Genomic DNA, 24,545 nt, shown 5'->3' with positions numbered 1-24,545 from the left:
CTGTCTTTTGCTCAGTTGAAGAATAGGTAGGTGGTCAAGACCATCTTACAACATCTCTCTAAAACTTATCTTGTACTGTCTGGAATCAAAAGTGGCTAAAGGACCTTAGCCACATGGGCTGACTTTGCTTAAGGAAGTTCTTGGATGAAGGATCAGAAAGAAAGTTCAAAAGGCAGGCCCTGAAAGCAACAGCTATGCTTTTTTTTTTTTCCTGAGGAAGATTAGCCTTGAGCTAACATCTGTTGCCAATCTTCCTCTATTTTATATGTGGGTCGTTGCCACAGCATGGCCAATGAGTGGTGTAGGTCCACGCCTGGGATCTGAACCTACAATCCTGGGCTGCTGAAGTGGAACACACCAAATTCAACCACTAGGCCATGGGGCCAGCCCCAAGAGCTATGCGTTTTGACCCAAACTCTTCAGTACTACTCACCTGAGAACAGATGTCCAAACACTAACTAGACACACAGTTCTTGCTCATGTTCCTGCCAATTCCACATAATGCCTTGAATTGGAAGCTGTTCCAATTAGTAAGATTTTTACACAATCTCCAAAATAAGCCAAAAGGCCTTGCTTTGGCCCTGCAATTGTTATTTTGTTTTTATAAACTCTTCTGCTATCTTATTATTTCCTCCCTTGAGGAATTCCTGAGGAGAGTCAATTTAAGACAGCTTTTAAATGGAACTGGATTTACTGCCCAATTACGCCATTTTTTTATCCCTCTTCACTGTGTCACACAAGTTAGGAAATAAGTTTGTGTTTGCAAAATGTTTCTAAAGACAAAAAGACAAGCAAAAAGACAAAACTTCAGTCTTCTCAAACAGAGAGAAGGACTTAGATGATTGTTTTACTGAAGAGTATTTAAGCAAGAGACAATTACTTCATTTCACTTGGAGCAGCCTAACTTTAGAGGGTTCTGATTGGTCTTACTTAGGTCAATTAAACTGTGATATAACAAGATCCCACAGACTTGCTCAATACTAGCTGAATTTTAGAATCAAGCAGCTTTCAGGGTTCGTGTTAACAGCCAGAAAACTTTACCTTCCCCCGGCTGCCATGTACTCAAGTCATTATCCTACAATCTGAGGAGACAGATTTAGGATTAATAATTTATTACCTTCCTGTACTGCAATGTAGTTAAGAATATAGGACAGTTTGGCAGGAGAAAGTTCCTGCTGAAGGCTCATCGCGGTGAGATGTATTCCATTAGTCATTCACCTTAAATTAGGTGCCCAGCAGATGCAAGAAGAACAGAGATATAACACCACCTAAAAAGTCTCCTGAAAGTGCTTTTCTCCTGAAGATAAGACTGATGCATGTTCAAAATATATTATTCTCTTAAAGGAAAAAGATCCCTTTTGGTCTGACTGGTGCAACAGGGGCTACAGCTCTCAGAGTACCACCAAAGGGTAGGAGCAAGGGAGGAAAAGAGTTCAGGTGCCTTCTGTCTGCCAGGGGCAAATGCAAGCAGTTACGAGAACAGAAAGAACGGCAACTAGCGGGGAAAAAGACCTCTTGCTAAGCCAGGAGCTGTCTTTGTCCCACCTGCAGTCTCTGTGGTGGTTGAGAGTGATAATTAATCTCTCCCACCCAGAGTTTGGGACTAATTAAAAAATAAAACATGGCAGTTAGCATAGATGGAGATCAAAATACCATCTTTATAATAAGTGATAAGGTGACTGGAGAACATAGCTTAGATGTACAATCTCAATCTAATACTTTCCTGTACTGAATTAAACTTACTCAGTTGGACAAACGCAGGCTGTCCTGACATGGGCAGGCCAGTTAGAGCATAGCGGGGAGAGAATGCATGCAAATCCTGAAGACCAGCCATTTCACACAACGGGATTCTTTCCCAATCTCACCAAACAGAAAAATCACTCTCCCATTCATTCAGAGAAAAAGTGGAAAAGAGAGCAAAAATTACCTTCCAAATATTGTTCCCTCCTGGGAAATGAAGTGCCCACTTAATGGGCCAAGATTGAAAAATAGAGTAGGAAAGAATGATTCTCCTTAATACGTATTCTCCAGAGTGGTGCCATTTCCAGTATTATCTTTTTTTCTTTTTAAAGATTAGCACCTGAGCTAACAACTGTTGCCAATCTTCTTTTTTTGCCTGCTTTTTCCCCCCAAATCCCCCCAGTACATAGTTGTATATTTTAGTTGGGGGTCCTTCTAGTTGTGGCATGTGGGACGCTGCCTCAGCATGGCTTGATGAGCGGTGCCATGTCCGCACCCAGGATCCGAACCAGCGAAACCCTGGGCCGCCGAAGCAGGGCGCACGAGCTTAACCACTCGGCCATGGGGCCAGCCCCTCCAGTATTATCTTTAGGTTAACCTAACAAACCTTTATTGCCTCCTACCATGTGCTAGATGCTAGGTATGGAACTATGAGTAAGACAATTTCATGAAGCAGATACATAAGCAAGTAATCATAGTAGACTTCTGCTCCCAGCAATGGTGGAGTAACTGGTACTAGATTCACTATCTACCACACATAACTATAAAACTGGATAGAATATATGAAACAACGTTTTCAGTCAGGAGGTAACAGGCCGAGCAAGGCTGTAGTCCCTAAGAGAAGGGAGACTTGAAGCGAGCCCCACAATTGCCCAGTTCTCTGTTAAGGGACAACTTCCCAACCACGGCACACAGAGGGAACCCAAACAGAACAAGGGGGTCTCACTGAGCCCAAGAAGCAGAGATCTGAGTTTGGCTAGAATTTGAGCGGTGAGACACTGGAGAGGAAGGAGCTGTGAAAAGAGGGGGCCCCAGACGTCCACTTGGAGGGTCCCCTGGCAGTCTGTGGCTGACAGCTGGGATGTAAAGGCACAGGGCGAGACCACCTGAGGTTTATTCAATAGCAGATGCTACAGGGCTGAGAGGGAAACAGAATCACTAGAGGTCAAGCAGTGCTGGGGGTAGGAGGTAGGAGCATTTGGAATTCCAGCTCTACCAGAACGAAGAAATCACATTAACACCACAGACAAGCAGACACCAGAAAGGCCTCGACTGAAGACTAAGGACCACACTCTGGAGCAAAACCTACTCTGAATCTCTCCTCACAAAGCCCAAAGCCATATACGGTATAATACGATACAATAATAGGGAGTGACATAGACACCATGAGAAATTAAAGGACAAGTTCAAACCAGGGGCTTCGGGGAGAGCATCAGAAGGGAGCTCATGTTTACGTGAATCAGAATACAGAGGCAGAAACGGTAAGTGCACGTGCAGAGGAACGGAGCTCTCTGCGTGGAAACATGAGATGGCACTCTATCAACAGCGATTCGGATGTGGAGGAGAGAAAAGAGTACAGAATGACTCAGGGGTTTCTACCTCAGAATACAAGTGGAGGTGGTCTTTTCCCGGTTATAGGGAATAAAGGAGGAGGAAGAGGGGTAAAAGATCATGGGTTCAGTTTTGATATATTAAGTCAGAGGTAGTTGTGAGACATCCAGTTGGAGATGTGTGACATACAGTGGCTATGTGGTCTGGAGAGAAGAGAATGAACAGTTATAGATTTGGGAGTAGTGAGCACAGAGGTCACAACTACGGAAACGAATGAGATTGCCCAGGGAGAGTACAGAAGAGTCAGACAAGAAAGGGTAGAAACAGAACCTTAAGAACAAAACATTTAAGGGACAAGCTGAGAAGGGAATGTGGGAAGAATAATTTGAAAGCTCAATGCATTGACGAGAAGGAGAACAAAGAAAAGCACGGTGTAACTTAAGGCAGCTGAGGAAAGGGCATCAAGAAAGCAGGAGTCAAAGGGGTCAAATGCAACAGAGACGTTAAGGAAGGTGAGAAGTAAAGGTGTCCAGTTAGGGAGGTCACTGGTCACCCTGGCAAAAGCCAAGGTTTAGGCAGAAGCCAGACCTTGCTGGGTTCAGAAGAGGACAGAGGTGGGACAATGGAGACAGCAACTGTGATCTGCTCTTTCAGAAAGCTTCGCAGACTGGGAAGACTAAGGCAGCAACCTGGCTAGAGCTCACTCACAGAGAACATGCCTGGCTCAACAAATATTTATTGAATGAATAAGTAAGTTTAAAAAAATGAATAAATGAATGATCTGTACCCATCTGGTTGTTTCACCAGTCCTTGTTTCTTGCCATGTCAGTTTGTCTATCTGCAAACTAGATATCTATTAGGCCCAAGTCAAGTTCCATTTCCTCCATGAAGCCTTCCTTGATTTTTCTAACTTTCAATAACCTCCTCTACTGTAATCAAAAAGACAATAACAAGCATTGGTGAGGACATGGAGAAATTAGAACCTTCATACATTGCTGGTGGAAATGTAAAATAGTGCAGCTGCTGCAGAAAACAAAAAGTTAAACAAAGAGTTACCATATGATTCAGCAATTCCACTCCTAGGTAAATAAATAAAACATGGCATAGCCATACAGTGGAATATTATTCGGCCATGAAAAAGAATGAAGTACTGATTCATGCTACAACATGAATGAACCTTGAAAACATGCGAAGTGAAAGAAACCAGATATAAAAGGCCACATACTATATGAATCCATTTATAGGAAATGTCTGGAACAGGCAAATCCACAAAGTCAGAAAGTAGATTAGTGGTTTCCAGAAGTTAAGGGGAGGGAGGAATAGGGTGTAATTGCTAATAGGTATGGGGTTTCTTTGGGGAGGTAAGGAAAGTGTTCTGGAATTAAACAGTATTATATCTCAATTAAAAAATAATAATAACTTCCTTTTATCTCTTACTACAGAACTCCTAAATCCTACCCATCTATTTAGCACTACATCTACCGATTTGTATTGAGTGAAATGACTTTCTTCATTGAGAGAGAGGTTCCTTGAAGACAGACACCTCATCAATGTTCTCTGGACTATCTCATTAGCTTCCGAACAGATATTCTTACCTCTAGCCCTGCCCTCCCTCCCCTTTCCATCTACCTCCCATCCCCACCATTATCATTCTTCTATATTCCAGCAAAAATGACCTGGAAATTTACCAGTTTTTACTCTTCTACTTAAAATTCCCAATAGTTCCCAGTTCCCTAAGGCAATGATCTCCAAAGTAGAGTGTTTGCTTACAAGACGTGCACAAGACAAATCACTGGGGTATGAAAAGGAAATATTAAAACTATTTATATTTATTTTTTAGTTAATCCTTTAAAATTTTTGGTTTTGGTATCTGATATACATGAGGCATTAGTACAATGGTACTTGTTATATAAACAAACATATATTGGGATACATCCTCCATTTTTTTATGGATTAGACTGCATAATCAAGAAAATTTGTAGACCAGCTGCCTAAAAAGAGATAATGAATAAAGAGATAATAATGCCACTACTCAAAAAATATACAAATATTTAGTTGAATATCTTGTTTCAGACTTTCTACCATATAAAAATGTTTTTTTCTTCTCACAAAATTGGCACCATAGTGAATATGCATTTGTATATCCTGCTGTTACCACTTAACATAGGAGCATTTCCCCATGTATTTATTTTTCTAAAATATAAATTCTGAGGTTGGATAATATTCCACTATGTGGACACGCCATCATTTCCCCACCCTCCTGTTGTTGGGCGGTTGTAGCAATGTTTTACAACACAGAATAAATGAGCGTTGATGAAGGCTCTCATTCACAACTATCTAAATGTGTCCTTGAGATAAATTCCTAAAAGGGGTATTACTAAATCAAAGGACATGAACTTTTGTTTTTTTTTTTTTAAAGATTTTATTTTTTCCTTTTTCTCCCCAAAGCCCCCCGGTACATAGTTGTGTATTCTTCGTTGTGGGTCCTTCTAGTTGTGGCATGTGGGACGCTGCCTCAGCGTGGTTTGATGAGCAGTGCCATGTCCGCGCCCAGGATTCGAACTAACGAAACACTGGGCTGCCTGCAGCGGAGCGCGCGAACTTAACCACTCGGCCACGGGGCCAGCCCCAAGGACATGAACTTTTTAAAGATCTTGATATTTATGCCAAAAAGTTCTCTGTTCAAACTCCCCAGCACAATATGAAGGCAACCACGTTACCCCTTGGCAGCACTAGATGTTTTTACACTAATCTTCATCAATAAGATAGATTAAAAAGGATTTCTCATTTTAATCTGCAGTTCTCCGGTTAGTAATGAGAATTAATATTTTTTAAATGTTTATAAGTCATTTTAATTTCTTACATATGGTACTCTGTTTAGATCCTTTATTCATTTTTTTCTATTAGGATATGGTGTTTTTTGAAAAATCGATGCGAAAGAGTTCTGATAAATTAACATGTATAACAAATCCATCTGCCATGTGTTGCTTGCATGTTCCCTCAGTTTGAACACACGTGGTTCTTGGTTCTTCCATGGTAAAAGCTCCAAACTTTTCTAAAATGGAACTGGTACAATCTAATCCCCACTAGAACCACTCCTAACAATACCGCCTTTGTACCTTTATACTCAATCTGCTCGCTAGGTGCTGTTTCGAAGTCCCAAGGTCAAGGGATACTAAGACCGGCCCAATGAGCCCATAGTACTATGGTTAACTAAGTGTTAGATTGGAAAATACAGAAACGCTTCTTCCTGCCCTGTACTTGGAATCCCTCAAATAACAAGCTGCCTATCACGGTTCGAGGTAAAAAACTATCTTTCTGGGCCGGCTCCGTGGCCAACTGGTTAAGTTCGCATGCTCTGCTGCAGCGGCCCAGGGTTTGGATCCTCAGGGCACGTTGAGGCGGCATCCCACATCCCACAACTAGAAGGACCGGCAACTAAGATATACAACTGTGTACAGGGTGGGTTTGGGGAGATAAAACAGAAAAAAAAAAAAAGATTGGCAACGATTGTTAGCCCAGGTGCCAATCTTTAAAAAAAAAAAAAAAACTATCTTTGGTCCTCCAAAAGATCACCTGTGTTTGGAAAGTAGAGCAGCAGAAGATAAAGAGCACGAGCACTGGAGTCAACAAACCTAGGTTCAGAATCCTGGCTCTGTCGGATTCTTGCTGTGTGACCTTGGCCAAGTCATTTTGCCTCTCTGGGCCTCAATTTCCTTATCTATAAAGTGAGAATAAAACTATCTGTTCTAGGGTTATCATGAGGATTAAATGAGATAAGAGATGTGATGTTTATAACCAGGGGTCTGGTATGTGGTAGGTCCACTTCAAAAAATGTGATTTTCCTTCTCTGATGGTACTAAATCAATTACTTATTTAATTCAAATGATCTTACATAAAATGTTGGCCTGAAATAGTTAGCTGTCCCAGCAAAGCATCATCTGGGTAAAAATCATTTAGGTCAGCTTTCTGTCAACTGCAATTTCCACTGCTATAATTATGCAGTCATCAACCACCAGTGCCAGACAACAAAAACCCCAAAGCTGATGTTACTGAAATTGCTAAATACAGTAATTACTTGATTCTCAAGATTGTGACCACCAATTCCTTTCAGAAATCTTTGTAATTATAGGAGCAGAAGGCTGATTAGTTATCTCAGACAGTGGTCCCTACAACAGAAAGCTTTTTGGTCACTGCCCAGAATGGCAGCATACTCAGAAGTCTTTCTCAAATTGCTGTTTTCTCATATTCCACACTCTGCAAGGAACAATGTCAACAAAAGAACTGAAAGAAACAAGACAGAAAGAAAGGATATTCTTTGAAATGTTGCCTTCTTGGCACTCTTTCCTGGCAAGAGGTTGTAGCCTGGTGAAATAATCTCTAGGAGGAAAGCACACTTTAGGAAATCTATCAGCATAACCCCTTTCTATGGAAAAAGCAAGAAACACGTTCTCCCTGTAAGTGTAGATTCCATTAGGAAAGAAAAGGAAGCAAAATACCATTTACTAAGCACCTATGTTCAGAGTGCTGTACTACACGCTTTAATTACATTCTCTCTCAAATCAAGCTATGAGGTAGGTCTTATTCTTCCTTATGGACAATAAGTAACTTGCTCGAGCTTTTATAGTTATTTAGTGAAAACATTCAGCTCCACAACCAAGGTCCATCCAACTTTGAAACCTGTTTCTTTTCATTACACCTTCATCAAATCTCAAAATGATTGTGCCAATTCTCCGCCATGAGAAAGAACCCAAATTTAATTTTGGTTCCAAAACAAATAAACCGAACACAGTGCCCACCAAAAGGATGATCATTTCTGTTGATTAGCAGATTGCTTTTCTGCCTCTTACTGGTCTTTAAAATGAACCGAAGGACTCACAAAAAGCGCTCTTTTTAATCTTAAATCCATAAAGAAAATGGTACCTGTTGACAACCACAGAGCACTGAAGCAGAAGCAAGTATAAAACAGGTAGAGGCCTCTCAACCACTTCACGGACGTCTGCCAACAAAATCCTGATAAAATCCAGGAAGTAGCGCTTGGCTTGACTCCCAGCCTCTTCTCCATGGCCTTCCAGAAAGGCAGAACCAGTCCCCTAGAAAGACAGAAAGAGAACAAATTATATGCCAAGTAATTAATAATTGATTCCTGGAAATGTGGAATGCTAGAGAATGCAACAGATCAGGGGGAACAGAAATTTCAAGTTTGTCTTTCACTGCTCATCCCTGCCCATAAATCTTAAACCTGAGCTTTGACATACCCTATAATTATCAGGATAAAAACACAGCAAGGGATACGAAATGAATCTACTGTAAAACTGAAACACTTTATATTGCATTATTTTCTAATCTAACAGTAAATCGTCTATGTGGAAGAATGGAAAGAGCACTAACCTGAAAAAAAGATCTGAGTTTCAGTTCCAGCTCTGCTACTAATAGCTTTGTGACTTTGACCAAACACACTTTCTTATCTATGAAAAGAAGAGGTTGGACCGTCAGAGGTAAACTAATAACCTGAGCGTTCTGTCTAGCTACGTTTTTAAAACATTTTAACGTGATTGTCTTTAGGCAGGGCACGCACTCTCCAGTTTGCTACTGTCCCCACCACTATTATCTTAAAAATCTATCCAATATACATTTTAATGTCACCTCCCTGATCCCTAAAATCATTTGCAATTCCTGACTTGAATTGATATATACATTCAACAAATATTTACATAGCTCCTATTATGTGCTAGGCATTGTGCTGGCTACTCTAGAATCCAGGGGCTAGATGACTGATGTCCCTTCCAGAAGAAAAAGTAATTTTCCATCAGTTTCTTCTCTCTTACACAATTTCCCTATATTATATAAATCTTGGCTACATTATGAGGAGGGTGATTGAGTTCTGAAGAAGTAATTCAAAATCTTCTGTCCTAAATGTGCACCTGTCATCCACATCTGGCAAATGGCATAGGTTGACAAGCCCCACCCCTAGCCAGCATATAGGGAGTTTGGCATTGCATGGTTTGAGCATCAATGCCGAAAAATACCAGGAAATAGACACACACACAGCTGCAAAACTGAGGTGCAGCCCCCCAAGGAAAGGCTTTCATTTCATCTTTCTCACTCACTTCCATCCATTCCTATTTCCAGTTGTTTTGTAGTTGTATCTTAAGGAGCGGCGTCGGGGGATGGGGGTAGGAAGGACAGAAAGGAGGTGTGTGGGCCAGAGATATGTTCAAGAGATTACGAAATGAAGCCTAAATCACAAAGTATAGCCAGCAACTTCTCTAGCCTCCCAAGATGGAATGGCGTGCATGTGTATGTGTCTTACCCAACACGTTCCTGCCTACCACAAAAGGATTTTAAACTCAAGGTGACTCAACACCTGTCATCAATAGCGTGACAGGTGGGCGAGAGAAGCATAAAAGAAATGAATAGGTTTTGATAATGGAAGTAACAAACACTACTGGATCAGCAAGCTGATTAGAAGTGCGAAGCCTTACAAACCATGCATAAGAGAGAGGCAGGACTAATTTCCGGTGAACTCCCAACTAGTCATTCCTCTGAAACCTACAATTGCCTAAGGGCACAAATCACTGCTAGCGTCCAGTCCAAGGCTTGCTGACCAGAGGCAGGAACAACAACACATCACCAAGATCTAAACGGTTTGTTACAGAATCAAAGGGTAACAACCTAGGGAGAGAACACACACCCCCACAATACTTGACAAATGAAAATCTAGAAAAGCTTGCAATAGTTCTGGCATTTAGGGCGTTACAAGTACACCCGAAATAAAAGCTCTCTCTGTTGCCGCAGCTGTTCAGACAGAGCAGGGGGGAATGTTTACTTAATACTTCAGGTTGATGGGGGATGTATCATAGTTCAGTCTGTCAGCTGCATACGTGGAACTCCATTTATGTACACAGCGATAAGATATGTTTGAACGACAGAGCACGACTGAAACAGCCTATTCAGCCGGTATGAGTAATCAAGAATAAAGCTCTTTAAAGAAAAAAAGAATCAGATATTTGGGAAAGTTACAGAACAGACTGCCATGAATAGCTTTGCTTATATTTGCAGACACTGTTTTCTAAATAGCTGGAAAAATGAACAGATTGTTCTGGGGGTCGTCTTTCCGATTTGTTCCTAGCTTCCAGTCTGTTAATCATATAAGAAAACATAGGGAGAGTCAGCTAATGCTCTTCACTAACTGCAGCTATTGTCGGTTGGGCACAACCACCACGAGGTGAGAAAAGGCAAAGCTTTCCTGGAATTCTTCCTGAGGTTTTCTCTTTTGACTTCTTCCGTCGCACCTTTGTGCTCACTGCAGTCACCACAGGACCATCTGCGGGGCATAATTTTCGAAGTCCTGAATCAGGCAAGTTTCACATCACAATCAACACATAGTGCTCAGCCCCGCCCCCTTATTCTGCATCAACTTTCTATCTTGGTGGGGAAACCAAAAACCAGAGACAGCAGCTAAGGGAGAGGCTGCACTCGTCGAGGGAGAAGAAGGACAGCAGGGCCCCGAGCCCGGTCTGTCTGTCTGACTGTCAGGGAATGGAGGGAGCTGCAGGACCAGGCCCGGGCCCGAGAGAAGCGGGGTCCAGCCTTGGACTCGAGCTCCGCACCTGCAAAGTCAGAAGCAGCTGGCTGTCCTAGCCGGGCCAGGAGGGCCACCTCCGGCTCCCAACACCCGGCCAGCTCACCCCCAGAAATAACCCGTCCCGCTTGCCCCTCCCCTGAGCTCGTGGTCCTCGGCCTGGAAGCCAGCCGCCGCCGGCCACCTACCGGGGCTCAGGGCCACACAGTGGGGCCCCGGCTCTCGGCGGCCTCCGCCTCCTTCGGGTCCATGCGGTCGGGGCCCCAACTTTCGCTCCCCTCACCCGGAGGAGGAGTTAGAGGAAGAAGGTAGTGCGGACTCCCCACCCGGACAGCTCCCTCTCGCCTCAGCCTCCCTGGACAGCGACGGCGGCCGGAAACACCGCCTCCTCCCACCTCCCCGGGCTCAACCCGGAAACACACTTCCTGCTAAGCAAGGCCTCCTACTCTCGCCCCCCCACCCCCGGAAGCTCAATGCCAGCCGCGAGCCCGAGGGGAGGAGGGGCACTCCTGGGGGTTAGAACTACGCACGAGCAAAGGAACCTGGGCCCCCAGGCTGTCGCCTCCCGCTCTCCAGAGGCAGTCTGCACCTTCGCCTGCCCTGCGCGAGCCCCAGGCCTCAGACTCGGGCAATACCCACAAGAAAGATGGCCGCAACGGCAGCACCCCCCACGGTTTAGCGCCCTGCCGCGCCATTGGCCAGAGCCTGGAGTGAAGCCGCCACGGATTGGTCGAGATCGCTGCGGGGGTGGGGGTGGAGCTGCAGCAGCCTGGAGCCCGGAGTGGGCAACGCGGCGTGAGCAGCGGCCCCAGGCTCCTGGAGCATCGCTCTCGGAGAAGACTTCGCCGTTCGGGGCCGCAGCCTGGTGAGCTCAGCCCCCTTCAGGCCCTCCCCTACATCCCAGCCGGGACCTCTCCGAGCTGGCGCTGATCGATGCCGACAGACCCCGGGGACCCTATCGCGACTCCATCGCGCCATATCGCGACATCATCGTGCCCTGTCGAGACTCCATTTTGTCACAGCCCTTTTCAATATATAGCTCTATTTTTTTTATTTGCCCTGTCATCTTTGGGGGCTGTCTCATGTCGTGATTTTGCCGTGATCTCTCCGTGACATCACCGCGCCATCGTGAAGTGTGATCTCATCGCCGCCTTGTCGTGACTTCATCAATGTCGTGTTGTGACCTGGCTGCGGCGGGACAGGTGGTGACCGCCAGGAACCCTCCTCCCCTTCTCATCTCCCCATCTCAGCAGCCCCGCTTCGATTATCCGGCTTTTGAAGTCTCCGTTGTCCTGGGAGCTGCCCGGGACCCCTTCTTGCTTCTCCAGCCCCTGCCGACATCCACAGGCTGGTAGCGGTGCGGGGAGGGCTAGGAGAGGGAGCGCAAGGGGTTAATTCTGCTGCTGCTTCTGCTGCTGCTGCTGCTGCTGCGGCTTCTGCCCGAGGGAGGGAAAGGAGAGGAGGCAAGAAGCCTGCGGGGGCGACTGAGAGCCCTGGCTGGAGGGGTGGGGTCTCCAGAGGGCCCTCCAGGTCTTCCCTGGTCAGCGTCCTGCATCCTCACTTCTGCTCAAGCTTGTCTCCTGCTTATTCTGAAGATGGGAGAGGAAAGGAAACCTAGGATGCCCTTTTCCCTCATGTCAGCCTGAGTCCGGATAATCGAACTTCACCCATGTATGTCTCCATTCCTCCCTGTCTGTCCTCACCACTCCCTCCGTGTGTGCCTGGTGGAGGGAGATAAAACCCCACCTCTGGTGCCAGGGGACAGCTGAGCAGTGGGGCCAGCACCCTCCCACCCCCAGGAGATTGGTGAGGAGAGCTGTCCAGCAGAGGAGCAGCATGCATGGTCCTTCTTTCCCGCTTTCTGGAGGTGACCTTGGACCAGGGTCCCTTCTTCATCCCTAAGGATTTGAGGGTCCAGCCCCATAAAGAGGCTCCCCAAAGGAGGTCAGTCCTGAGGAGCCCATTCCTCCTGATCCCTCCTTCTGTGCCAATCCCTCCCTCCATCCTCCACTCCCACCCCCACCCCCACCCCTCCTCTGCAGAGGGATGCTCAGTCCCTCTTGTGTTCACAGTTGGGCAAGGCGGGCATCATGGCCTCGGATTGCGAGCCAGCTCTGAACCAGGCAGAGAGCCGAAACCCCACCCTGGAGCGCTACCTAGGAGCCCTCCGTGAGGCCAAGAATGACAGCGAGCAGTTTGCAGCCCTGCTGCTAGTAAGGAACTGACTGAAAATTGGGAGGTGGGAAGGGCTGGGTGGTTGGGCCCCCCAGGAATGGGGTCAACAAGTCCCCAAGGATATATAGGCAACCCTAGATGCACCAAAGAAGGCCTAAGATGCCTGTCTTTGGACTCTTTTTTGCTCCCCTGAGTATGGGGACAAAGGGGAGAGTGGGGGTGAATACGGCTTATGGTCCTAGGAGCGTTGGAGGAGGCTGCCTGGGTCTGCTCTCTGGGGCGTCCCAGAGCAGATGGGAGCTGACTCATAGGGTAACAGCAGCAGGTAGTAACTAGTGCAGAGTACTTGAGGGCTGGGGATGATTGTTCTGGGGGTGGAGAGAGTAGCAAGGCTGTAAGTGACCGGGAAAGGGTCCCAGGGGATCGCTGGGCCGGCAGTAGTTAGGCTGAGGGTAAGGGATGTGGTTTGGGGCTTCGCTGTATTGGAGGAACCCCAGCTGGGGACAGCAGAGCAGGAGCTGCAGTGCTGGGAAGGGGGGGTTAGGTTGGGGGGGGGGGTGAAGGGAGGAGGGAGTACAGCCGCTGCTGTTTGCCATGGCAACAGGAAGAAGGCTCCAGAGTCAAGGGCTCACACTGCAGCAGAGGAGGTGTTTAGGGGAAATGTTTTGACAAGCAGAGCGGCGAGACACAGGAGCCATTTCCCATGAGAAGGTGGCGGGAATGGATCAGAGACTTCTCTAGAGGGAACAATTAGGAAGGGACCCTAAATCCTTGGAGGATTTTAAACACTGAATTCTAAGCCCCTTCCAACTCAGGTTGTGGGTGTCTAGATTAGACATCAAGAAGAACTTCCCGACTGACCAGGTGATGAAACAGCAGAATGAGTAGTTGAGGAGGACTAGACCCCTTCCACAGATATACTCGTAGATGAGGGGTCCCAGAGGTCACGCCTATCTGTCTCTGGGGAAGAGGAAGGAGCAGGATGAAATGACCTCTGAGAGGCTTCCTGAGCCCAGAGTGAGTCCCATTACATAACCTAATCATGCGAATGGTCAGTGCACCGGGGTGCAGGGGACAGTCTTTGCCACCTCTTTCTTTCCTCCTGCTGACAGCACACACTCCCCCTAGGTGACCAAGGCAGTCAAAGCAGGTGACATCGATGCCAAAACTCGGCGGCGGATCTTCGATGCTGTAGGCTTCACCTTCCCCAATCGTCTTTTGACCAGCAAGGAGGCACCAGATGGCTGCCCTGACCACGTCCTCCGGGCCCTGGGCGTGGCCCTGCTGGCCTGCTTCTGCAGTGACCCTGAACTGGCCGCCCATCCCCAGGTCCTGAACAAGATCCCCATCCTTAGCACCTTCCTCACAGCCCGGGGGGACCCCGACGATGCTGCCCGCCGTTCCATGATCGATGACACCTACCAGTGCCTGACGGCTGTGGCAGGCACACCCCGTGGGCCACGACACCTCATTGCTGGTGGCACTGTGTCTGCCCTGTGTCAGGCATACCTGGGGCATGGCTATGGCTTTGACCAGGCCCTGGCACTCTTGGTGGGGCTGCTGGCTGCTGCCGAGACACAGTGCTGGAAGGAGGCAGAGCCCGACCTGCTGGCTGTGTTGCGGGGCCTCAGTGAAGATTTCCAGAAAGCTGAGGATGCCAGCAAGTTTGAGCTCTGCCAGTTGCTACCCCTCTTTCTGCCCCCTACAACCGTGCCCTCTGAATGCCTCCGGGATCTGCAGGCCGGGCTGGCACGCATCCTGGGCAGCAAGCTGAGCTCCTGGCAGCGCAACCCCGCACTGAAGCTGGCAGCCCGCCTGGCACACGCCTGCGGCTCCGACTGGATCCCGGCGGGCAGCTCCGGGAGCAAGTTCCTGGCCCTGCTGGTGAATCTGGCATGCGTGGAAGTGCGGCTGGCACTGGAGGAGACAGGCACGGAGGTGAAAGAGGATGTAGTGACCGCCTGCTATGCCCTCATGGAGTTGGGGATCCAGGAATGCACCCGCTGTGAGCAGTCACTGCTGAAGGAGCCACAGAAGGTACAGCTTGTGAGCATCATGAAGGAGGCCATCGGGGCTGTCATCCACTACCTGCAGCAGGTGAGGGTGCAGTGGCCTGCAGAGGGAGCCCAGTGCGGAGGGAGGCAGAAGGCAGGGGAAAGGGGGAAGTGAAACTCCTGCACTTTGGTGTAATGGGGAGACAGCAGTATAATGGGAAGATGAAGGTGCACTACCACAGGCTGATCCTCCAGCGCTCCAGGGAGTAGTGTGTGACCAAACCTCCCTCTCCCCCCCGTCCCCGAGCCTCCACACAAGCACCAAACCACACACCATATGTGCACTCACATCACGGTACACACACGCGCACACACAACACGGTAACCTCCCACTCACAACCCTCCCCCCTCCCCCTGGTACACACACACAAAATCGAAGCAGTCTGTTCTGCTCCATCTCTGTAGCATCATTTAACACACATACACATACAAACTTGCAGCGGTGCAGGGGAAAGGAGCAGGGCTGACTGGTTCCCGGCCTCTGTAGAGGTTCTGCCAGCTCCTCCCCGGTCCAAACACACCGAGGGAGTGTTTACTTAGCCTTGGATCTGTGAGTTTCCGTCTAGCCTTGACATACTAGAGAGATGGGCAGAGAGGGGCATGTGACTTGTGTCCCAGCAAGTGCAGGGCTATGTCTTCTGAAGTCCAGTTCGATCAGCTGAGGGCATGCTCTGTGCCAAGCCCCTGTTGGGTGCGTCCCTACCATGTGCTAGGTGCTGGGCACAAAAAGCAGAATGAGGCTCAGTGCCTGTCTTTGAAGGGCTCGTGGGCCAGAATTCCCTTCTAGTTGTGTTATTCCTAGACTGGCCGGCATGCTGGCCAGGCACAGAGAGTTTCTGGTCCTGCTCCATCTCAAAGGGGTCCTATGGCAACAGGTGGGGCAGGAGAAGCAGAAGGAGCCCTTTGTGTTTGCATCCGTGCGCATCCTGGGTGCCTGGCTGGCCGAAGAGACCTCATCTCTGCGCAAGGAGGTTTGCCAGCTGCTGCCCTTCCTTGTCCGCTATGCCAAGACCCTCTACGAGGAGGCCGAGGAGACCAATGACCTCTCCCAGCAGGTGGCCACCCTGGCCATCTCCCCCACCACCTCAGGGCCCACCTGGCCAGGGGACGCTCTCCGGTGAGTTTGTAGTTACAGCCTGTCCAGCCAGACAGTTCTAAAGACACGTGTAGTACAGGGACACCTCCTCCCCCCAAGCTGGGCTGTGCTGGGCTTCCTGACTGGGGCATGAGATTGCCTTTAGGGTTATTTCTGTTTGTTTTCAGGGACTTGTTCCCACAAGACTCCCAGACTGCCAAGTGTCACTTGCCAACCCCAGATTTCTCTATCAAGACAGAACTCATGCCCAGTGAGCATCTGCTCCCTGCAAGGCATTTTGCTATACCCTTTACCAAAACTATCTCATTTGGTCCACACAGAAAATCTATGACATGAGTCTCATCCACATCTTCAGGATGAGGAAGCTGAGACTCAAAGAAGTTCAAGTAACTTGCCCACACTCACACCATGTGGCAGAGCCCAGGTTGAGACTAGGCTGTGCAACTCTGAAGCTTGTGATTTTTCTGCAGTACCTCTGAGGACGTGTCCTCCTCCTCCCCTGCTTCCATTTATCTTATGTGGGATGCCCCCAAAAAGAGAAGCCTTTTGCCTTCATCTCTCCCAACCCCTTATTCATCTGTTCCTTCCACACCCCCAGGCTCCTTCTGCCCGGCTGGTGCCACCTGACAGTCGAAGATGGGCCCCGGGAGATCCTGATCAAGGAGGGGGCCCCCTCACTTCTGTGCAAGTATTTCCTGCAGCAGTGGGAACTCACATCCCCTGGCCATGACACCTCAGTGCTGCCTGACAGCGTGGAGATTGGCCTGCAGACCTGCTGTCACATCTTTCTCAACCTCGTGGTCACTGCACCAGGACTGATCAAGTGAGGCTGGGGAGCAGGTCGGAAGAAGCAAGGGGGGCTGCTCAAACTTGCCCCAAATCGTTAGTCTCCTAGGCCCAGGGATTCCTGTTAGTGTGGGAATGAAAGGGTCTCAGAATAGACAGAACTACCCCACTAACGGATTTGGCTTACTTGGAACCCCTCTGGGTATATCTGCCTGCTCCAGACATACCCAGTCTCTGCTCCCCAGATGCCATGAATGGGGCCCGAGGTTAACTCTCTACCCTGCTGTCTAATTTGCCAAGCCTTGGTCTGGCTCTCCTAACCCCCCGCCTCCCCCATCTTTCCCTCCCTTTCTCCCCAGGCGAGATGCCTGCTTCACGTCTCTTATGAACACCCTGATGACTTCGCTGCCCGCACTGGTGCAACAGCAGGGGAGGCTGCTTCTGGCTGCCAATGTGGCCACCCTAGGCCTCCTCATGGCCCGGCTCCTTAGCACCTCTCCAGGTAAGCCCTGGGGACCCAGTCCTAAAGGATGGGGGCAGAAGAGCTGGGTGGACCTGCTGTGTTCGGGGCATAAGCCACCATTTTCAGAAAATGGATTTATAGAATTTTCCAATCAAGAGGAAATCTCTGAAGTATGTCTCCAGCCCCCACCTCACCCCACCCTTCTTTCCAAAATGATAACATTCTCTTCCTTCTGAAGACTTTTAAGGCAGGAGCTGGTGGGTGTAAGTACAGGCCTGTTCAGAGGCACAGGCATAGGCACCTGGAATTCCCAGCAGCTCAAGGAATCTGAATCCAGTGTTTTCAAGGTGGAGCCGCCCCCACCCAGGCCTTGAGTCAGAAACATGACTGCTTTCCATTGAGGTTTTTCTCTGCTTAGCACCTCACCTCCCTCGTGACACCCTTCAGTGCTCAGTGTTCCTCTGCACATACCTTCTCCCCTCACTGCCTCACTCTGGCTATGTGCAGGGGGAGGGGCGTCCCCTCCAGCCCTACCAGCCCTCTGTGTCTCCCACTTTGGCCGTGGGTGTCTGCTTGGGTCCCTCTGTCCCTGCCTGTTCCCTCTGCCCCATCTGTCAGGTTGGAGGAGCTGAGCAGATGCCTGGGAACAGGGTGTAACAAGCCCGTACCCTCAGCTGCCTCTGTGTTCTCTGGACGGGGATCCCAGCAGGGTACCCGGCAGTGGGATGGGAAGTACATCCCAGTGGACCAGGAGTCCCCCTGCCCTCTAGCCCCCATGCTCCTTCAGTCCCAGGCTGCATCTCCATAGGCCCTGAGTAGAGCCCCAATGCTAGTTTACCCACCAATGCCACCAGGTTAGACTAACAGCCTCCAAGAGAAGCATCTGCAGTGCAGGGGTGAACCCCTGCCCGGCAGGTGAGCAAAGCCCAGGTCAGCAGCCCGTGGGTCCCTCTGGTGCCCTCTTCTGGCCCAAGAATCAAATCGGTGCATCTCCTTAGCCTGTTGAGGAGCTCTAGGCCCAACAGACGCTCTTGTCACTTCTGACTACAGGAGGATCTGACCCTGAGGTTGAGTGTACCAAGATTATTACATTAATTCTAACAACAGATGTCTAAGATTAGCACTATTGGCCCCGTTTTACAAGTGAAGAAACGAGACCCAGAAAAGTGAATTACCCAAAGTTAAGCCGTGAAGTCAAAGGGAGGGTTTGAACCCAGGCAGGCTGATGCCAGGCTATGCTTCAGCTGCCCGAGTGTGCCCACCCAGGAAGGGAAAGTAAGGGTCTGGCAAAGCAGCTGGCCCATCTGGTTCATGCCCCGACTCCCTCCTTGCCTTCTAGCTCTTCAGGGGACACCAGCATCCCGGGGTTTCTTCGCAGCTGCCATCCTCTTCCTGTCGCAGTCCCACGTGGCTCGGGCGACGCCTGGCTCAGACCAGGCAGTGCTGGCCCTGTCCCCTGACTACGAGGGCATCTGGGCCGATCTGCAGGAGCTCTGGTTCCTGGGCATGCAGGCCTTCACAGGCTGCGTGCCACTGCTGCCCTGGCTGGCTCCTGCTGCCCTGCGCTCCCGCTGGCCGCAGGAGCTGCTCCAGCTACTAGGCAGCGTCAGCCCCAACTCAGTCAAGCCAGAGATGGTAGCCGCCTATCAGGGTGTCCTGGTTGAGTTGGCACGGGCCAACCGGCTGTGTCGGGAGGCCATGAGGCTGCAGGCGGGCGAGGAGACTGCCAGCCACTACCGTATGGCTGCCCTGGAGCAATGCCTGTCAGAGCCCTGAGGGGGTGTCCACTGGGGACAGACCCGGGGGCGGGTAGCGAGGGATGGAGGGAGGAGGCATCTTCCCTGAAGCCCCCAAACTGGACCTCCCCTCCCTAAAATTCCCCCCTAAACACCCCAGCTTTCTGGCTTTTCTGAGGGCAAGGGCATGGTGCCCACCCTTCAAGTGTAAGGAACTGCGTCCCGCCTCCTGGGCCTACTCAGGAGCAAGGATTGGCTTGGAAATCAATGTGGCTGTCCCCGCCAGGCCGGGGAAGGTTGGAGCAGCCCCCAGGGAGGGGGGCACTAGGTGTCGTTGTGTCCGATGTCTGGCTCCCTCACAGGAGGGAGGCCCTAGGGTGGGACAGGGCTGGCAGGAGCTGGCTGCCTCAGCCCATGTGCCCTGCCGGCCAGGGCGTGGGCTCCCCTAGGTTGTGGTGCCCCTCTGGCCTCCCAGGTCCACGTCCTTTAAAGTGGCCATTTGGTTATTGCCCTTGGCCCCCTTGGGCAGAGAATAGGCTCAGGCCATTGACATCGCAGTTCTTCCTATCAACGTCAGTGACCCAGGGTCTGAACTGTCCCATCCTTCCAGGGAAACCTGGGACAGACAGGCCTGGTGGGGGGTGGGGAAATCTTCCACCTGAGCTTCCTTGATGGGACCCAGGAGCCCTTAGGCCCTGGTCTCTAAGCTTTTGTGTCATGTTGCAGCAGAGTGACAGTGGGGGTTGGGGGGTTATTTATTTTGCCTGTCCTTATCCCTGCTTGGACACCTGAGCATCTGATCCCTGTCCTCCTGGTGCCATCTGGCCTGGCTGAAGCCAGGAACAGGAGGGACCCTTCCCCAGATCCGCATGTTTCCCTAGTGACTGCACCCCATTGCCATCGTGGTGCCTGGCTTTAACTCCCACCCTGCTATGATTCCTCTCTGCAGAGAGACGCGACTGGCGGCTCCAGCAGGGACTACCTTTCTCATGAACCCAGGGCCCCCCCCCCAACCTGATCCCTTCCTGCCCCCCTACTCTCCCCCAGTTTGTTCTGTGATTGCCAAGTTCAAAGCTGTGCACATGTGGACACTCAATAAATGTTCATTGGTGACAAGATGGCTTCTGTGTGCTCTGTCCTGCACTTTCTCTTTCCCTTCCAGGCTCCAGCAGCTCACAACTACCATTTGCTGAACACATGCCCTGCTAGGCACACTTCACAAGTGTTATCTCATTCAGCTCGCCCCCAAGAATCCTGTGAAGCAGGCATTATCCTGATTTTACAGAAGAAACAGGATAAGGAGGTGATTGGCTCAGGGTGTTGCAACTAGTAAGTGCCAGAGCCAAGACTAGGCAGCCTCCACCAGGCTATCCAACTTCTCAGCCCACACCCTTCATTGCTAGAACACGGTTGCAAACTCAAATGTTAATGTGGCCAGGCCTAGTGGGGGTTCTGATGTTTACAAATGAAGTCCTGCCCCTCCATGTCACCAGGGTGTTGCCAAGTGGCACTGCCACATCCTCCCATTTCAAGAGGGAAGTCAGAAATCCTGATTTTTATGTGAAATCTGATTTTTTGAATGTTGATTTTTAAAAATTAAATCACTACTACCCCAACAGAACACCTGCAGACCAAATGTGGCTTTCAGGCAACCAGCTGTTCACCTCTGTTCTATGCCAAGTGAGAAGGAGAAGGGCCTGAGAGCTTCAGCAGGAGGCTGGAGCCGAGCACCCACTGTCTCACCAGCCTGAGCCAAGCTGTCAGATTGGAGCCAGACCAGCCCTAAGCCCACACTCTCTGCAGACTCTTCTCCACCTAGGCCCTCAAGTCTGCAACATTCACTGAGCACATCCTAAGTGCCTACCTGTGGTTGGCTATGCATAGACAGACAGGAACGTGTATTTATTGATATATTGAGAGTCACACTCTTGGCATGGATTCCCTGAAATCCCTGAAAAATATAAAAAGACCCTGTCTTCAAGAAGCTTGAAATCTAGAGGGGAAACAAGGGAACAGACTGCTCCTAAAGATATAAGCAGTTGCTTCTATGGGGGTCACAACAAAGTGTGGCTGAAGCATGAGAGCCCCTCAGCCTGGCTGAATAAGTCCAGGAAAACTCAGGAAGTATTGGTCTGAGACCTGAGGGTGAGGAGGGGCTTGCCAGATAGACAAGCAGCGGAACAGCAGGTGTAAAGGCATGCAAACTTGAGAACTGCAATAGGTTATTAGTGCGACAGAGGGGTGGGAAGTGGGAGGTGGTGGAAGGTGAGGTTGGACCAGTGACCATGGACCAGATCTAACAAGTCCTGGTGTGCCATGCTAAGAAGCTTAGATGTGAGATCATGCCAAGACTGCAGATTTTGGAGCAGACTGAACGTGATCCAGCTTGCATTTTAGAAAGATGATTTTGGCTGCAAAAGGGACGACCGAGGAAGGGAGCTCAGAGAGGTGGTAGTAAGCCTTAGCTAAGCCAGTGGCAGTGAGGACGGAGAAAATATAGGTAGGAGTTAGTTAATAGGGCTTGGTGATTAATTGGACGTGAAGAGGAATAAAGAGCCAAGGATGACTTCGAGATTCCTGATCTGGGCCACTGAGTGGATAATGGGGCCATCCACTGTCATGGGGAACACCGGGAGAGAAACAGGTTCGTGCAAAGTATAAGCTCATTTTGGTAAATGGTGAATTTGTGCTGCTTGTGGAATACCCAGGGGGCAGTTGCTTCTGCCTTCTGGAGCTGGAAAGAGGTCTGGGTGAGTGACAGACTGGGGAGTTGTCAGAGGGTCCTTAGAGTCATGGGAGTAACTGAGACCGTCTAGGGAAGCGAAAAGAGAAGGGAAGGGCCCCAAAGTAAGTGGCGACCACACATGGTTCCTGCTCTCAAAGTACTCTCCCTCACGCAGTGGGGGAGCCAAACCCCACAGAAAGCCTCATAATACAAGGCAGACTGAGCTCTGTACTTCAATGAGAGATGATCAGAGAGTTCTGGGTTCCAGATCAGGGAGGGGGCTAGCCTAACTAGGGGAGACCAAGCTTGCTCCTGGTAATTCAGCCGAGAGGGAGGAAAGGGGGGCCTGAGCTGCAGTTGTGGGATCTAACCACGAGGTGGCGCCTCAGCATCTCCTCGTGCCAGATTTCCTCCAGCCTGCAAACACTCAGACCCAGAGCAGGAGGTTGTCAAAGGCTGGGAGGAGGGAGGCTGTGTCCACAATAAAGGAGGCAGGCCTGAGTTTTTTCTTAACATACAGTCCAAATGCAAGCTCACTTTTTGAAAAGATAGGGAAAGATTTGAGTCTGAGAGAAGAGTAATATGCCAAGTATGCCAAATGAGAGTCCATACGTGTTTGAACACGCACACCTATGTGTCAATATATATCCCGTGTTACCACGTGTGTGTGTGTTTCCCATGAGTGTCTCTGTGCATGTTGTATGCCCCATGTGCCCAGGAGAATCTGCATGTGTTCCCCTGTGCACGTCCCAGGCCTCCACATGTATGCATGTATCCCAGAGAGTGGGCAACCAGCAGTGCCCACCTCCATGCCTCAGAAAGTGAGGAGTCCCTGGGCCCTGAAAGAGAAGAGACACAGAGTCTGCAGCCATAGGACCTTGAAGTTTTTAGGAGCCCCAAAGCAGCAGCAGATCATGGAGAACGTTCCTCTCCCCACTAGCCATAATCAAAGTCATTTGTCAAATGATCTCCTTAGATTATTCCTGGGTTCTATGTCTAGCTACCCAGGGTCACGTTCACATGGAGGCTTCCTAAAGAATCCCTCAATAGGCCGAAAGATTCATAAACTCATCCATTTATTCATTTATCATTTAATAAGCATTCACTGAGCACCTGCCACACACCAAGCCCAGTGCAGGACAGATTTTCTATTTCTCCTTTCTTCTTCTTGTGAAGTGGTTTATGAGGCAGGAAAGAAAAATTAGTTGCAGCTGTGAAGAGCCTGGAATGCTGGTTAGAGTGTTTAAACTTTTTTTCCCTGAAGATGGGCTATGGGGAGCCCCAGAAGAGTTTTCAGTAGGGGGTGACATGGGCCAGTCACTCTTGTGGCTGAATGGAATTGGAATTGGATCAGAAGAGATATGCATGAAGGCAGGAGGCCAGTTAAAGGATTGTTGCAATGGTCCAGGCAGTGGTTCTCACACTTTACTGTGCTTCTGAGTGACCTTACAGGCTTATTAAGACACAGATTGCTGGGACCCACCCCAAGAGTTATTGATTTAGTAGGTCTGAGGTGAGGTCCAAGAACTGGCGCTTCTAACAAGTTCCCAGATGTTGTAGGTGATGCTGGTCCCACGCTTTGAGAACTACTGGTCTGTGAGAAATAGTATAGTAGCTAAGGTGCTGACAGAGGGGTGGAGAGAGATGTTTAAGGGTTAGAAATGACAACAGTCTATGAAGATGAGCTTGCGGGGGTGAGGAGGAGGGCAAAGTCTGGGATGATTCTGGGGTTTTTTTTGGGGTGAGGAAGATTGGCCCTAAGCTAACACCTGTGTCAATCTTCCTCTATTTTTTATATGTGGGATGACACCATAGTACGGCTTGATGAGTGGTGTGTAGGTCTGCGCCCAGGAACCAAACTCAGGACCGCTGAAACAGAGCACGCGAACTTAACCACTACACCACCAGGCTGGCCCCGACTCTGTTTTAATTTGAAGGATGGTGGTGCCATTTACAGAACTATAGGACACAAGAGGAGAAGCAGATTGGGGTTGGTGGCGGGGGTGGAGGTGTTGAGTTCACTTTGAGACCTGGAAAGTCTCAGATGGCTGCAACAAGATGTCTGGAGGGAATACTCAGCTGGCAATTGCATTTATGAGATTGGATTGATACAGACTGGAGATAACCAGTTTGGGAGATAACAGAGGACAGGTAGTCATTAAAGTCTTGAGAAAGGATGAACTGACTCACGAAGAGTGTAGATAGGAGGAAAAGGCAGAAGACTCAATCCTGAGAATGAATAATTGACATTGAGGATGTGGGTGAAAAGAGAGGAGACAGAAAAGAAGACTGAGAAGTGGTCAGAGCAGAAAGGAGGAAAACGAGCCAAGAAGGGAGTGTCTTGAACTGCAGGGAAGTAGGGTGAAGAAACCCAAGGAAGCCACCGGCCAGGCAGCCCATCCTGCCATTCTGGCCTTCCCAAGCCTGCTGGAGAGAACACCGGATCCCCAGAGCTGGGCATGGGCAGCAACAGCCAGTGCCCACCATGGTAACACACAAACACATAGCCTACGCATGTTGGTGTAACGAACGCACACCATCCGCCATGTGGGTCAGTTACACTCATATTCAGTCAACAGTCTCTGGGTGTGACAGGCCCACACTCAACCAGCCGAGGCCCTCGTGGCTTCAGAA

At 49.5% G+C, this 24,545-nt stretch overlaps 2 protein-coding genes across 17 annotated transcripts in view; one reads left to right on the top strand and one right to left on the bottom strand.

Moving 5' to 3' along the window:
• The window catches only part of KIAA0319L (KIAA0319 like), a 90,369-nt gene extending 78,816 nt beyond the window's left edge, over positions 1-11,553 (bottom strand). Inside the window, exons 1-4 of one of the 10 annotated variants that reach the window (XM_070260463.1) lie at positions 11,407-11,519; positions 10,485-10,618; positions 8,683-8,759; positions 8,215-8,384 (exon numbers count right to left, since the gene is read on the bottom strand). In XM_070260463.1, coding sequence (XP_070116564.1) covers positions 8,215-8,356 — 142 coding nt within the window. In that variant the 5' untranslated portion in view covers positions 8,357-8,384; positions 8,683-8,759; positions 10,485-10,618; positions 11,407-11,519. Of the gene's footprint in view, positions 1-8,214; positions 8,385-8,682; positions 8,762-10,484; positions 10,619-11,064 lie in introns of those variants that run through there. The other 9 variants (XM_070260461.1, XM_070260459.1, XM_005607206.4 and 6 more) reach the window with 9 other exon arrangements.
• On the top strand, positions 11,391-20,302 carry NCDN (neurochondrin). 7 transcript variants are annotated; one of them, XM_070260465.1, is made up of 9 exons: positions 11,615-11,741; positions 12,011-12,078; positions 12,635-12,820; positions 12,949-13,089; positions 14,180-15,148; positions 15,981-16,222; positions 16,800-17,024; positions 17,347-17,489; positions 18,790-20,302. In XM_070260465.1, exons 4-9 carry the CDS (start codon positions 12,967-12,969, stop codon positions 19,224-19,226), a joined length of 2,139 nt encoding a protein of 712 aa, XP_070116566.1. In that variant the 5' UTR covers positions 11,615-11,741; positions 12,011-12,078; positions 12,635-12,820; positions 12,949-12,966; the 3' UTR covers positions 19,227-20,302. The 7 variants fall into 7 exon arrangements, with proteins under 7 accessions (XP_005607268.1, XP_070116566.1, XP_070116569.1 ...); XM_070260468.1 differs by lacking the exon at positions 12,635-12,820 and having other exon boundaries at positions 11,632-11,741; positions 12,011-12,223; XM_014737291.3 differs by lacking the exon at positions 12,635-12,820 and having other exon boundaries at positions 11,635-11,741.
• Positions 20,303-24,545: the final 4,243 nt, after the last annotated feature.

The sequence above is a fragment of the Equus caballus genome, chromosome 2, assembly GCF_041296265.1.
Source record: "Equus caballus isolate H_3958 breed thoroughbred chromosome 2, TB-T2T, whole genome shotgun sequence".
Classification (NCBI taxonomy): Eukaryota; Metazoa; Chordata; class Mammalia; order Perissodactyla; family Equidae; genus Equus; species Equus caballus.
The sequence above is the reverse complement of the archived record's forward strand: the minus strand, read 5'-3'. Positions and strand labels throughout refer to the sequence as shown.